At 33.7% G+C, this 16007-nt stretch overlaps 1 protein-coding gene across 1 annotated transcript in view; it reads right to left on the reverse strand.

The window, feature by feature from the left end:
- Nucleotides 1-16007, reverse strand: part of LOC126878757 (venom carboxylesterase-6-like) — a 65628-nt gene that overhangs the window by 2096 nt on the left and 47525 nt on the right. The window contains exons 8-9 of the mRNA XM_050641635.1: nucleotides 11366-11538; nucleotides 6366-6483 (exon numbers count right to left, since the gene is read on the reverse strand). Coding sequence (XP_050497592.1) covers nucleotides 6366-6483; nucleotides 11366-11538 — 291 coding nt within the window. The remainder of the gene's footprint in view (nucleotides 1-6365; nucleotides 6484-11365; nucleotides 11539-16007) is intronic.

Below are 16007 nucleotides of genomic sequence, written 5' to 3' on the forward strand. Positions count from 1 at the left end.
AGTCTGTTGTCATCATACTGTTTTATTGTCCATGTCTCACAGCCATATAGTAATAGAGACCACACTTAACACTTTAGTGTTCTCAATCTTATTGTGACTGATAGCTTGGGGTTACAGAACATTTTACGCATGTTCATGAAGCCAGACCTTGCTATTTCAATGCATCTTCTAATTTCTTTTGAGTGGTCTAGCTGACTGTTCAGCTCTCTGCCCAGGTATATGAGGCTGTGGGAACTCTGAGCGATGATACCATTGATTTGTATGTTGGGTGTAATTTGTTCATGGGGGTTCTTGTGGAATACCATGATTTTGGTTTTGGAAAGGTTAATATCCAAGCCCAGTCTGTTACTTTCTTCTGATAGTATGTTCATCAATATTTTTAGTTGGTCTTCTGTTTCCGCTTATACTACGGTGTCATCGGCATATCTTACATTGTTAATGATGATTCCATTCTGGCATCTTCAGGGCGATCTTCAAGAGAAGCTCTGATGATATTCGGCATAGGAATCAAATAGTAGAGGGGGCAGAATGCACCCTTGACGCACTCCTCGTTCTATGTTTACGTAATTGGTGTTTCCGTTGTCTGTTCGAACGCATCCTCTGTGGTTCCAGTATGTATTACTTATTATAGTTATGTCGTATCCGTGCAACCCTACTTCTTTTAGCACCTCAATTAATTTTTCGTGTCTAATGCGGTCAAAGGCCTTTCTATAATCGACAAAGCACACATACAGCTGTTTTTGAACCACGAAATACCTTTCTGCTATTAGTGTCAATCTCATAAATTGCTTCTTTGGTGCCTGTAACTTTTCTAAAACCATATTGAGAACGACTCAGGTATTCGTCACACTTATTGTGAATGCGGTTATAAATTACTCGCATAAAAATCTTAGCGGCATGACTCATTAGGGATACAGTTCGATGGTCTTCACACTTCCTTGCTTTTTGTTTTTAAGGAAGAACTACATATGTGTAATTTAATACATTATAGTATTAAAATTACCTATAGATACATTAAAAAGATACACTTAAAAGCAAAATTATTGACAGTCGTAATATGAAAATTATATCTAATATATGTATTGTTATGATCTGCTTTCTATTACTTTTATATTAATTATTATTTATTTGATCAATTATTTAATTAACGCAAATCATACATAAAAATATTAAGAAAACATCTCAGTGTGCCTTTTGTCAAAAAAGATTTAATTAAATTCTCTTAGGTTATACTTATCCTTTCTCGTGGTTTCAGTATCTCTTAGTTGATCCTTATCGGGATAAAATAGGAAAAGGAAATAAATAGAAAAATCATAAATAAACACATACAAATACCTTTATTATCAAAAGCAATGCTCTATAAATTTATCAATTAAATCCTGTGGGCATAACTGTCCAAAAGAAACTTTTACCATATAAATTAATCTAATTCAAACAAATATTTATCGCTTTGTTCTTGATACCCTTAATAAGAAACAAACTAAACAAACAAATTTGGTATTCGCAAATTACTTATACCTCCTATTAAATTTTTGAAATGTTGGAATCTTAAATGCATATGCTTTTACGTAAAAAAATTTAACTTCTGATTATAAAGAAAATCTATCACATAGGTTATTGACCTACCTTTTTGATTCACACACAATGATGTCTCCTCTTGACCCAAACAGCTCCTCCTTGTTGATTATGTTAGGCTACCAATCAAAGACCTCTCCGTTCTCAGCAAAAATTCAGCAGCATACCAGCAACTATTTCTCCAAAACACAAGCCAGACGTCTTTTTTGCCAGTACTCGTTCAATAAACTCCAAAACTCTCTCCTCTCTTTCTCTCAACAATAATCTCCTGAGACCCAAGTATCTTTTTTACTTGGTGTCACAAATAATTTTAATAACGATAATTCTTGTAACTTACTCTCTTGGACTTTACAGAATCAAAGAGGTATTTCTTCTCGATTTGATTTGTCTCTCGTTTCACTTTTCAGCTACTCTCACTATCAATACAACCACTAGTACTTGCTTCTGAACTACTCACGAAAACTTTTGACTGCTCCTCTCGGCTGCCGGTAACACAATAATCTTTTCTTTTCCCAAACTGTCCCAACATTCAAACAAAACTTTCCTCATTTCAAATTGCCAAGCCAATCAGAAACATTTATCTCTCCCCATTCTTTTTTTCATTCGAAAACCCACTCATACTTTCAAAATTATTCGTACCATCATAATAATTACTTTCGGGAAATTCTACAAAATTTACTCGGGGTTAAACAAAAAGAGATTAAAATTCCAAACTTTCTTTACCTTAATTTTCTAAGAACTAATTACCTATGGCTTCTACCTTTCCCGTAATAAACAATCGGTTTAAAATAATAATCCTAAATAACTTTCACTTCACTTTTATTTACAAAAATGTTTTTAATATTCTTCATGGAAAAATTCATTAAGGAGAAACCACCTTGCATGAAAGCTAACTTCTAATAAATATTTACAAATCAATATACAGGGTGTATCAAATTTATGTGCCCGCGTTATATTAAAAAAATTAAAATTTGTATTCTATCTTTGATTGATAAATTGAAACACAATAGTATATTGGAATCAAACTGCCAAGGTAAGGATAACCAGGACACCCAAGATATCAAAATGCAGAGAGGAGTCCGTCAGGGTGCGTGCTGTCCCCACTACTCTTCAATGTATCTTTAATGACAGTGAAGCGGTATTTCAAGAAGCGCCCTCAGATTCAATTGAAGGTATATCTATCAATGGAGAAATTTTGAACAACATACATTTTGCAGACGATACAGTAATAATAACGGATAACAACAACAATAACGTAATGCAACGCCTTAATAAATGCTGTCATGAGAACATAATGAAGATGAATTTAAAGAAAATTAAATGCATGATCGTGACTAAATCAGCACACGCAAACATCGAATTGACTATTGAAGATACTGTAATTGAGAGTGTGGATAACTACAAATACTTAGGAACATGGATATCATCAAGTGTAGACCAAACCAAAGAAATTATGCGTATTGAAATAGCACTTGCATCATTCATTAAACTTACGAAGTATACGAAGTTTCTTTGTTGTCGGGGTATAAAGTTAGAACTACGCCTAAGGATGTTTCGGTGTTACGTGTTCTCTACTCTTCTTTATGGCTTGGAGGCGTGGACATTAAAACAAGTCCATCTGAATAAGTTGGCCGCCTTTAAATATTGTTGTTACAGAGGAAGCCTACGAATATCATGGATTCAAAGAATGTCAAACGTGAAAGTAACTAATCTCCGTTTCAAACATTAGAATCAGCATGGTTGTATATTGCAAGCGGGTTTACCATTCTGTGAATTATCATAAATAAATCCTCCTTAAGTATTCCGCAGGTATTCCGCTAATACCTGACTAATAATTCACGGCCGAAGTCGTGAAGAGCGGCAACGTTGTCAGAAAATTCTCATTTAGTTCGCATGGGGCTATCCTTGTACACTGCATAGCATGCTTGACATAGGGTATAGAAGGATAAGAAATAAACTGGAAGTAATATTAACTATCAAAAGACGAAAACTTGAGTACTTGAGACATGTGATGAGAGGCCAAAAATACTCATTATTACAACTTATTATGCAAGGCAAAATCCGAGGAGAGCGAAATGTGGGAAGACGAAGAACATCCTGGCTTAAGAACTTAAGGAAATGATTCGAATGCAGTAGTGCAGAGCAATTTAGAGCGGCAATCAACAGGATCCGCATTGTCATGATGATTTCCAACCTTCGATAAAAGATGGAACTTAAAGAAGAAAAAGAAGACGAAGAAGAAGAAGAAGAAGAAGAAGAAAAAGAAGAAGAAAAAGAAGATAAAGAAGAATAGCACCAAGCACACACTTTTCAAGCGTCGTGGTATAAACTCTAAATTCAGTATAACAGCCCAAGGACTCCATATTTTATACTACCATGTACTGTTCGTTCGCTATTTCTTTTTCTCTCGTTCAAGGCATTTGTTGTCTGTTCGGACATTAAAATTTGGTCCATCATTTCATGGAAAGGTCTAGACTTTTCATTCCATCATTCCTTTCCTTTCGGTGTGGATACTGAAATTTGACACTTCTGTGATAATTCTTTCAATCTTTGTCAAGACTTGGAAAACGTCTTGTCGTCTTGTCGTGTAAGTCTTCGGACATAGGTTATCATCATGTCAAAAATAACAGGTTTCTATAAAGAAGACACTTAACATAACTTTTCTACCTGAAGAGCCCTTAGCGCTCATTGTAAATAATTAAAGAAAACAGCTTTGTAATTAAATAATGACAAAATTTTCTCCAGGATCTTGTAGGGGAGACTTTAAACTTTGATATGGTCACTTTTTGACTTTCATAATAATAACTTTTAATGTTGTTCTGAAGCTATCTTTTAGTAAAGTCGTCCCAGGAACGCAACTCATCAATATTGGCAATATCATTTTTAAAGTCGTCTACTTTAAAATGTATAATACGTGTCTGAATTGCCGATATAAATGAGTCAGATTAAATAAATTATTAGAAGAATTTTTTACTACGCAACAACATTTTTGTTTATTTAATATTATTTTGTATTTTGACAACGACACCCGACTTGGGCGTCGAAACGTTAATAAAATCATTTTTAGGTAAAATTGTGGCTTATTTCCCATTTGAATATACTTGATAATAACTGGGGAGCGGATTTATATGCGATCAATTTTGATGAAATATGCGCATATATATGCAGTAAAAAATTACGAAATATGCGCAAGATATGCACAAAAATTCAAAAAATGCGCATGTCGAGAAACCACAAATTTTCTTTTCTATTCTATTCTAGGGGTTCTTTTAAAGGAAGGGGCGACAATCTTATTTATTATCTGTCAAATAAAATCGTTATTTTTTATATATGTAATTTATTCACATTTTTTTACAAAAACTGATACCAATAGTTACCTATTTAAAATAAAACAACAGTATCACTATTATATCTTCGATTATAATTCACTACAATGTGTTTTTCCAATTTTTTTACGAGGAAAAATTTTCTTTGGTCAGATAAAATATTTTTATAACTAGAAAAAACTCCTTTCAACATCAACAGAAGTAATTGGGCGTATTTAACATAACTTGTTAAAGCCGAAAATTCTGCACCAAAATCAATTTCAAAATTTCCATTAAAAATTTCGCATATTATGTCCTCCAAAGTTTTAAAGCCGTTTAAAGACGGGATCTGATCTAAAGCATGAATATTTCAATTTCCGTTAGAAAATCGTAAAACTATGGTTAAAGTTGTAAATTCTCTTAACAATAGGAGATTTAAAAGAATCACCAGAATTATAGCTATTAAATTGGGATACAAATTGTACTAAATATTATAAAAGTAAATAAAATTCGGATTTCCCGGTAAACCATTCTTCATCATTTTAACATCCTACAATCATTTTATAACGGTGTACTATAAGCACTATAGGTACTATGTGTAAAGATCGGGTATTTTCTAAGAAAACATGAAAAGGCAGTGAATGAGCCGTCTCTCTTCAGGTAGTTCTCGAATGAATAGATAGGTGCGGGGAAATATTTTGTGTCGAATTAAAATTCAAATTAAATTTTTTTTTGACTTAAATATTTTTAAATAGGCACAAAATATGAATGTTTCTTTAAAAATATGCAAAATTTAGTAAAGTTCTCAAATATGCGAAATATGCATGCAATATGCATTTAGCATAAAATCCGCTCCCTAATAATAACTTTTAACCGACTTATTAAGCCTTAAAAATGGCCATTTTCGGGTTTTTTAAATATAAAATCGCGTATAACTCAAAAACAATAAATTTAGAGAAAAGTCACAACAAAACTTTTTTGTTCAGAATGACCCAAAGAATCTAAAATCTTCTTGTCCGAAGTAAAAAAATTGATTATGTGAATTTGTTTAAAAAAAATTTTTAAATAATTTTACGACCGCGGCACCCTTTGGATTTATTCTAAGGACCTTTTTTTGAGCAAGTTTGGGCAAAAAAAAAACGAATATAAATAATTTGCCTAACGGGGACGATCATACAGTTTGGACTAATTATTATCAAATGACAGAATTATCGGCCGACCGCGCAAGAGAGAGTGTGACAATATTTCCTAGAGGCAACAATCCGGCAATGAACAAGCAAAATTACTTATATAAAGGAAAAAGAAGAAAAAGAAACTGCTAAAGGTTTAAAACAACAATGTTCATGAGATATTGCCTTGCATGCGGTAACTTTCCGACCTATTTGGTGCAAAAGGTTTTATTTGTACAAAGGGATATTTTAAACAAGTTAAATCATCAAATTAATCGAATTAATAAAATTTAATTTACTAAACAGTCAAACTTACCTATATCCGTGCTGTTTTCTGGTAACCATGATAGCTGATACAGATAAACAGGTACATATTGGGAGGCACCTTCAGCTTGACGTATTACAGCTCGAGTAAAAACTTCGTTACTAGTGTACTAAAATCAAATCATAGAATATTATCGAGTCTATATAAAGCGCACCGGTGAAGAAGAAAATCAACAACACAACATGCAAGTGGATTATTCAGATGCTTCAGAGCAGAATAATTTTCACAGATACGTATAAGATGCCATAAATCTGAGGGCAACTAAGGGATGCCCTCAAGGCGGTGTATTGTCACCGTCATTATGAAACATAGTTGTCGATGATCTGATTCATGGGCTAAGCGCCCAAGGAATCTGGGTCCAGGGTTTCGCAGATGATATTGTAATAGTAACTAGGTGAAAATTTCCCAGCACTGTTGCGGATCAGATACGATATACCCTTCATTACATAGAGAACTGGTGTCTGAAAGAGAACCTCTCCATGAACCCTTCTAAAACTAAACTGGTAGACTTTACAAATGAGAGGAGGCTCACTGGACTGAGTAAGCTGAAAATATTTGGAGAGGTACTGGAAAGAACCAATGAGGTTAAGTATCTAGGGGTAACCCTGGATAAGAAACTCAATTGGAATACTCATATTACCAATATAACCAAAAGGACCAAGCGACACTTCTGGAAATGCAGACTAATTGTAGGTAAAACCTGGGGATTGCAACCAAGGGTAATCTGTTTATTATACACATCAGTGATACGACCGACAGTCACTTATGATTTGGTACTCTGGTGGAGAAAGATGGCTTTGCAATCTTGTGTGACCACTCTCACCACACTACAAAGACAAGCGCTTCTAATTATATCAGGAGCCTTCAATAGTACAGAAACAGCCTTCATTCGAGGCTATCCAGGTCTTCTTTCGCTGGAATTATATATTTCGGGGTAGCCTTGATGACCATCCTGACACTCAAAGCAAACAATACTTGTGTAGGCTAAATTATGTATTGAATAGTCATACAAACACTGTACTTGAGGAATCCATCTTTATGATGAACTTAGATATGATGAGACGCAAGAACTAACTTAACTGAGAAAGTGAACATAATTATACCATCTAGAGAACAAAAAGTTCCAAATATTAATGGGGACTTAATATGGTTCACTGATGGATCTAAAACTGCCACTGGTAGTTGATCAGGAGTCTTTGGGCAAAGATGTAACTATAGTAAATCTTACAGCCTAGGCCAACATACAACGGTGTTCCAGGCTGATGTTTTTCTTTGGTGGCCCGAATTGATGAAATCATTGATGAAGACCCTAAAACTAAGAGAATAAACATTTACACACATGGCCAATCGGCTATTCTGGCTGTAAAGAAACCTTTCACCAAATCAAAACTGGTGAGAAACTGCAAAGATCTCCTCAACAACCTGGCAAAAGACAACAAAGTGAACGAGCAAATATGTTAGTGAAATAAGGCTCGGGAGAAACTTTTGAAGGCCCAGAAGATGCTACGAAAAACGAGGTTGACAATTGGCTGATAAAGAATCATCAAAATAAATGGAGAATCACTTAAGGGCAAATCCAGACTAAAAGAATAATCAAGAATATTGATAAAAAACTCTCGACCAGTTTTATCCCGCGTACCAAAAAAAATGTTGATAAATAGCAAGCTGAAAATTTGTTAATAGCTTAACGGTGTCTAGTTGGACAAACTTTGATGTACGAGAACACTGGAACAGGGAAGTTTTAGTTGTGGAACAGGTTAAAAACTTGGAAGTTAACGTTAACGAAGGAAAACGTTACGTGTATTTTGTTCGACAAAATTTTCAATTGATTTGTTACCCTTTCATTAAGCTCTCGTGCAAAAATCAGATTGCTATTTATCACCCACATAATTCCTGTGATTTGACATGTTCCACGTGGCGGACTTCTTAAACTGCCCAGTTGGTGATACCAGTCTGATTTTTGCATGAGAGTTTAATGAAAGGGTGACAAATCAATTGGAAGCTCTGTCCGACGAAATACATGGGACGTTTTCGTAGTATGACGTTTCAGACTTTTAACCTGTTCCTCAATTAAAACTTCCTCTGTTCCAATGTTCCCATACATCAAAGTGTGTCCGAATAGATCCGGTTAAGGTGTTAACAAATTTTAAGCTTGCTATTAATCAACTTTTTTTTCGTACGCGGGATGCAGGCCTATTTGATGAACCTCAATATACAAGAGATCAAAACGGTCACCGAAATGGTGACTGGACATTGTTTAAGAAATCACCTATACAAACTAGGTAAGGCAAGCCCTGTTTGAGAAAGTTCGAAATGGAAGAAGAGACTTCCACACCCACACGTCACATACTATGCCATTGCAGTGTGCTAAGTGACGTAAGGCAGAACTTCACTGGTCAAATGAGGTTTGAACCAGAGGAGGTCCCAAAACTTGTTGGCCTTCGTTGAGGCCCCAAAACTTATTAGAGTTTAAGGAAAAGAAACAAGGTATGGTACAAAGGTCTTATGACCAAGTGCCCGAGACTAACGTGTCTCGTCTGAGTTAAGAAGAAGAAGAAAATAGTATATTTTTCACCGAGCATGTAATAATAAGGTATTACTCACGATGATGAAGTTTGCGACACGAGCCGAAAACGAATGTCGTAACTCATCACTCATCAGTGTGAGTAACAGCCATTACATGCGAGTATGTGTGTGTGGAAAGATAATGGCATGGAATCAAGTCCATTTACCACAGAAAGTAGTAAAAGGAACTTTCTTATAGAATGAATACAAAGTTGTGGGTTATGCTGTTCTAAATTTGTATTTTAATTTCTTTAATAAAATTTACTAAAGGTTCTAAGGTGTTTCCATTGGCAGTTAACAAAATGTGTGTGAGATTTAATGGAAGAAAATATTTCATTTCAGTAAGTGTACGAAATAAATCATAGGATTTTTTCAAATGTTTTTTGCAACCAAAGAATATACGTACGGGTCTACCCCAAAATGCCGATAGCCACAATCCCGACGACCAAAATCCCGACACGCCAGAATCCCGACAGGCCAAAATCCCGACAGACCAGAATCCCGACAGGTTTGATAAGTTTCTTTTTAACATATAATTACATTTATTTCTTGTTTTTTGTTTATGGTCTTCTGCTTTTTATTTTTTGATACTAAACAAAAGTATTTACCATTTAATATGAACTAATTTTATAAATAAAATTTATAACATGGGTATATGAATTAAATTATTTTTTTGCCAATGTATAGTCCAATAATATATTTATAATCAAATCTTGAATTCAAGTTTACTTTCATATAATAGATATTATCATGTCACTTACAACCTTCCATTTCAGTAAAGTATAGCTTTTATATTATAAAATGAAGTGTTTAAATAATTTTTTCTTTTAAAATGCGTAAAATTAGTACCCGTACTTATTAGTAAGTAATATTTTTTCAATTTCAACACTCTATAATATGATTTGGTATTGCATTTGAAAAGGAAACAATAAATATTCAAAATGTAGTGGTCGGAATTTTTACTTATGCGAGGATTTTTGCATGTCGGGATTTTGGCTTGTCGGGATTCTGGCGTGTCGGGATTCTGGCGTGTCGGTGTTTTGGCCGTCGGGATTTTGGCTGTCGGGATTTTGGGCGCCACCGTATACTTACGACTAAAATCTCTAGCCAGTTCGCCAGTTCTATCTGAGTTTAGCGAACCGACATACCGTCAATCACCTAAACTCACTTCGAATTATATTAAAAGGTTTTTCAAGTAAGACATTTATTTAATTTTTTGTTAGCAGTTTGGGTAATCATAACTTTTTTTATAAAAACATAGTTTTTGAGTTATTTATGAAAAGCCGCTTTAAAACATGCATTTTTTCACGAAAAATTAAAATATTTTGGTCTTTAATAATTCAAAAAGTATTGATTTATTTTAATAACTTAATAGATATATATATATATATTGCGCAGAATTTATCTTTCTATCGATTTATGCGGTTATTTCTAATAACAAAATTTTCACTCCCACAAAGGAGTGGCATTCACCTCCAGGGTAAAAGCGCCAGTTGGCCCCATGTCGCACATAATAAGAAAGTCATTCAAAAAGTTTATATGACAAAATTGACGATACTTTTGCATAATTATTTATTACTAATAAATGCATTTTTCATTTACTTGTTCTAAACCATTTTGAAAGTTTAGCTTATGCTTTTTCATTTGACACCTGTAGAATGGTTTTAACATAATTTTTTTCTGACTTATGTTATTGCAAATAAGTTCCCTGGGATAAACAATTTGAATAAAATTTAAACAATTAAATGAATCGCTTTGAAATTTTTGTCACATACTTTGTTACCCAAAGAACCCTCATTTTACAAAAATTTCAAAGCTGTACATTAATCTTTACAGTAGTGATTGCAAAATTATTTTTTTTTGCAATTTAGATTTTTTGTATATATTTGTTATATTTGTACTAAAAAAACCATAAGTTTCACGGTTTTCCATTGATTTGAAAAAAAAACGAAAAATGCCATATTTTGACACTAAATTGTTTATAAATAAAAATATTTGCCAGATCCTATGCAAGAAATAGTTACAATTTGTTCTTATGTCGAAAAATTGCTTCAGTACCCTGTCTGTTGAAGTGTCATGGAAAATACCTTATTACCCTGGACTTTTATATCAACCTCACTAAAACCACCTTGATAAATTACTTTAGAAGCACCATAAAAGATAAGAGCACAGTTAATTGGAAAATGAGATACATATCCAGATCTTATCCTAGATAAAGGAACTCGCCTTGGACAAGCGTAAAAAAGATTGTGGCTAAGCTATCAAATCCAATCAAAATTTTATCAGACTACGCCATGGTAAAATAACACTAACTACTCAAGTGTTAGAACATTAATATTTCAGATGATTCTCAGGAATTTAAAAAGGACTTTTCTTCGTAGGATACACTTTACATATTTATTTTAAGAATAAGGAAAATATTTTACCTTTACAAATGCATTTGTATCTTCTACAAAAGAAGAAGTGTTGTATATCTCTTTAAAACCGTTGCCAACTGTCTCTCTGTCTTCTTCAACTATATTAAGGGACTCTGCTACCAGATTTGCTGGACTTTCATCAAAAAATTTAGCTCTTTCTTCAAGGGTTGCATTCTTTGTGTCTACGAAAAAAAAAGCACTTTCAATAGGGTTTTTCATTTAAAGTCATTTGTTGCGAGCTTCTGTCATAATATGTCGTATAATCCGTGTAAATTAATATTATACACCGATTATGGAACAAATGACAGAAACTCGAAACAAATGACAATCGATGAAAAGCCCTATTGGGAAGACGGGTTGAAGAAAGTAGAAATGAAATAATATTTGCAATTTATTCTTCTTCTTAAAATAACCTTTCCTCAATGGAGGTTGGCTACCACAATTGCAATCTGTTCTCTGTATTCAGCTGTTCATACTAGCTGTTTAAAATTTAGCCCTGTCCATTGTCGGATGTTTCTTAGCCACGATAGTCTTACTTTGGTTTTCTTGATGTTTATTTTCATATTTTTAGTTATAGTGGAGCGATTTGCCGACATTGCCCCTTTAATCTACATAAATCTCATAAACCGAAGAATTCTATAACCATAATATTTTATATTCCTCCTACATCAAAATAATTATTATTTTAATATTATTTAAACAATTATTATTTAAACATAATTATTTAAAAACATATTAAACAATTTTTTTTAAACAAGTATGCAACTTCTATCACTACTTACATACATTCAAAACGAACAATTCCTCACGCAGTGAGAAAAGTCGGCCATTGCAGTGAGAAATATTTTTCTCGCGGGTTTTCCTACGGTCTTCCATACTACGATCGCCGTTTCCTTGGTAACATGCACAATACAAACACAATTAATGTTGTCAAATAAATGTGTTAAAGCGAAACCTACCAGAATTACCTTTCAAAGCTGTTAAAAAAAAACTGTTAATTAGAATTTTTAAAATAAGGTATATACATTTTAAGAATAATAAATACCTACATGTATATGTAAGTATTTTATTATGTATGTATTTTATTTCAATTTGTGCATATAATATACTTAAAATCACCTACACTATTTAATTTTAAAGTTTGAAGTCTTGACAAAACCGCACCCATAGAAAAAGTATAGTGTACAACACATGAGAAAATGACATATTTCTCCCTCGCTTGATTTGTGGCCCTCTCCTCGTGCCTCGGTTCGTGCCAACAAACTTCTGCGCTCATGAGAAATATGTCTTTTTTCTCACTTGTTGTACAATATACTATATTATAACGAAACGAAAGCAATTTTGACATTTAAAAATGCGTTAGTTAGATGGCTCTACTTGAGTTACTTGGGAACAAAAAAAAAGATGAAGAAAATTGCTTCATGGAAAGCCGAGAAAATGCATTTTTTTAACGTATACCGATTTTGAACTTTGATATTACATTTTCTTCAACCTGATTTTTGATTGAAATTTTGGTATTTTTGGTATTTTTCACTCGTAATACCGATAGTCTTTATTATTATAATTTATGTTATCAGTCTTTTAAAGATCTGAAAAATTGTGTGAAAGAGGACCGACATAAAAAAGTGATGGTTTGAAAATTACGGCCGATTGTTTATATCTTCGCCGTAGATGCCGGTCAAATTTGAGTAATTGTATCTCAGGAACGACTCATTGAAATTTAAAGCTTTTTTCTTTTAGAAGAAATGTACTATATTGTTCTTTCCAATACCGTTTTCATAATTTAATTTATTTTAATATTTTCCGAGATATCCTATTTGTTTATAAGCCAAAAAATTGTTTATAATTTTAAAATACTCCTGAGGCCGCCTAAATAGTACAATTTCAATTCTGTAAAGTAAATTGGATAGGTATAGTGCTTTTTTATACGAAAATCACAGTTATTCTTATTCATCGAAATTATTGTGGTTACTATAGCGTTCGTAAATTTTTAATTAACAATTTAATTTTTGGTAAACTGTTCATTCAATCGGCTTCTGGAAATGTAATCTATGCGAAAAGAGCTTTTACATCACTAAGTTATTTAATTATTGATAAATAATTACTAACCTAAAATGATAGTTGAAAATTAAAGATTTTGTTGGAAAACCCCGCAGTTTCCGAGGAAAATTTTCGTCGAAGTAAATCAGGAAAAACATGTCTCAATGCAGAATTTAAGAATTTAATTACGGTGAATTTTTAATTGGGTGTTTTTGGTGTAAAGTTAAAATCTTTGGCGTTATAGAGCAAAAATTGAAAAAAACACGATTTTCGGGTGCCATTTTGTTTATAAAACGAGTAGCACACTATCTGCGGACTTTGCTTACCTATGTTATTAATATATAGAATCATAAGATTCGATTACAGCAATAACATTGCTGGTAAATAACTTTTTCCACCTACCTCTACCGAAAGTATACTTTTCCGTACCTGATTGTAGGGAGCAAAGTTGTACTTTTCCTCCCTAGGGAGGAAAAGTAAAAGTGACGTCATGGTATTTCATTCATGAAATGTAACTTACTGACGCCCTGTACAATATCTATTTTCTATTACGTAAGTATCTATACATTTTAATGTTTATTTATAAAACACCCTGTATTTTGCAGAATGGTAAAAACAGTAAATTCTTATTTTGATTTAACAATGTTTACATTAATAATTTGACTTATATTTGACAGTTGACAGTTATATTGTACCTACTTGTTAGTTTTAGTTTTAATAAATTTTGTTGGTTATTTACATACATAAGTTAAGTTAAAATGAAAAAATTACTTGTTATTTGAGGAAGGTGGAAAAAACATATGTATAACATGGGAGTAAAGTGCCTTTTCCTCCCTTGAATGATTACTGCCTTCGCTACGCGTCGGGCAGTAAACTTCATTCTCGGGAGGAAAAGTAGCACTTTCCTCCCTTGTTATACAAATAGCTATTTCCACCTACCTCTACCGAAAGTATACTTTTCCGTACCTGATTGTAGAGAGCAAAGTTGTACTTTTCCTCCCTAGGGAGGAAAAGTAAAAGTGACGTCATGGTAGTTCATTCATAAAATATAACTTATTGACGCCCTGTACAATATGTATTTTCTATTACGTATACATTTTAACGTTTATTTATAAAACACCCTGTATTTTGCAGGATGGTAAAAAACAGTAAATTGTTATTTTGATTTAACAATGTTTACATTAATAATTGTCAATAATAAGTCAGACCATGGAGTTTAGGGTGTCTACATTGTAAAAATGACGTGAACCTTATCATTCATGCTATGGCATGCTGGACGAGCCATACAGTCTGTAGTCAACACCCCGAAGTATGAGCGGGAACACAAAGCGTACCAATACTCATACGCTTATGAAACGCACCTGGCGGATCATAAGGGCTTTCACATTTTACTCTTCTTCAACTTGTCTTGAGTGAAATGTCTTTAATCTTTTCTATTAGCCTCTCTTGGCTAACTCTTGTTTTTTCCGACCCCGAATGGCGATTAGGTTTCCGAAGGCAGACGGGTCACTATATTTCTTTCTACTACAGATTCTTTCCATATACACCTTTTTTCCCTCCCCATCTTACCCAACAAAATATGGTGAAAACCAGATGCAAAAAATCCGTAAGTTAAAGTGGAAGCTATCGTGCTAAAAACTGAATGGTCGCACGTCACGCAGCCGCTAACGATGCTCTTGGGACACGGGGCGAAATCCCATTGAAAATTAGCCTTGTTCCTGTACGCGGGGCTCTACAGGAATCGACAACGATCCCCATCTACTCGTGGGAATAAATATGAATACTCACCAACATGCAAGGCAAGCACGGTGTTTAAATGCCACAAACCCGACCAGTGTAAACCAACCTCATTCAAAGTGCGTCAAAAATATAAACCTCAACATCGCCACATATAATGCTCGGTCGCTCTCTACCGAAGAAAGGTTCGAAGAAATGGAGGAAGAGCTTTCAAAAGTTAATTGGGATATTGTGGGTATCAGCGAAGTTAGAAAAAAAGGAGAGAATTTTATCTCACTCCCATCACGCCATCTGTGGTACTACAAAGGAGAAGAGGAATCGACAGTCGGAGGTGTCGGCTTCTTTATTCACAAAAGAATTGCGAACAGAATTGTGTCAATAAACCAAATATCAACAAGGGTGGTCTACTTAAACATCAAAATGAGCACCAGATATATCCTAAAGTTCATTCAAGTATACGCACCTACTACAGGCCATTCAGACGAAGAAGTCCAAATATTCTACGACCAAATATCCTGTGCAATCAAGGAAAATCCTGGCCACTTCTTAATAATAGGCGGTGATTTCAACGCCAAAATAGGTACCAAGGAAGACCCCTCTGAAATAATATTGGGAAATTTTGGAAGCGAAGGCAGAAATGATAGAGGCAAACAACTATTAACTTTTCTTTTGGAAAACAATCTCTATCAAATGAACAGCTTCTTTAAAAAGCAAAAACACATAAGATGGACCTGGGAAAGTCCTAATGGAAAAACAAGGAACGAAATCGACTATTTCTTAACAAACAAAAAAGAATTATTTAAAGACGTAAATGTGTTAAACCAGTTCAATACAAGCAGTGATCACAGGTTAGTAAGAGCTAAAATAACGATAT

Source organism: Diabrotica virgifera, chromosome 1, assembly GCF_917563875.1.
Source record: "Diabrotica virgifera virgifera chromosome 1, PGI_DIABVI_V3a".
In the NCBI taxonomy this organism is placed as follows: Eukaryota; Metazoa; Arthropoda; class Insecta; order Coleoptera; family Chrysomelidae; genus Diabrotica; species Diabrotica virgifera.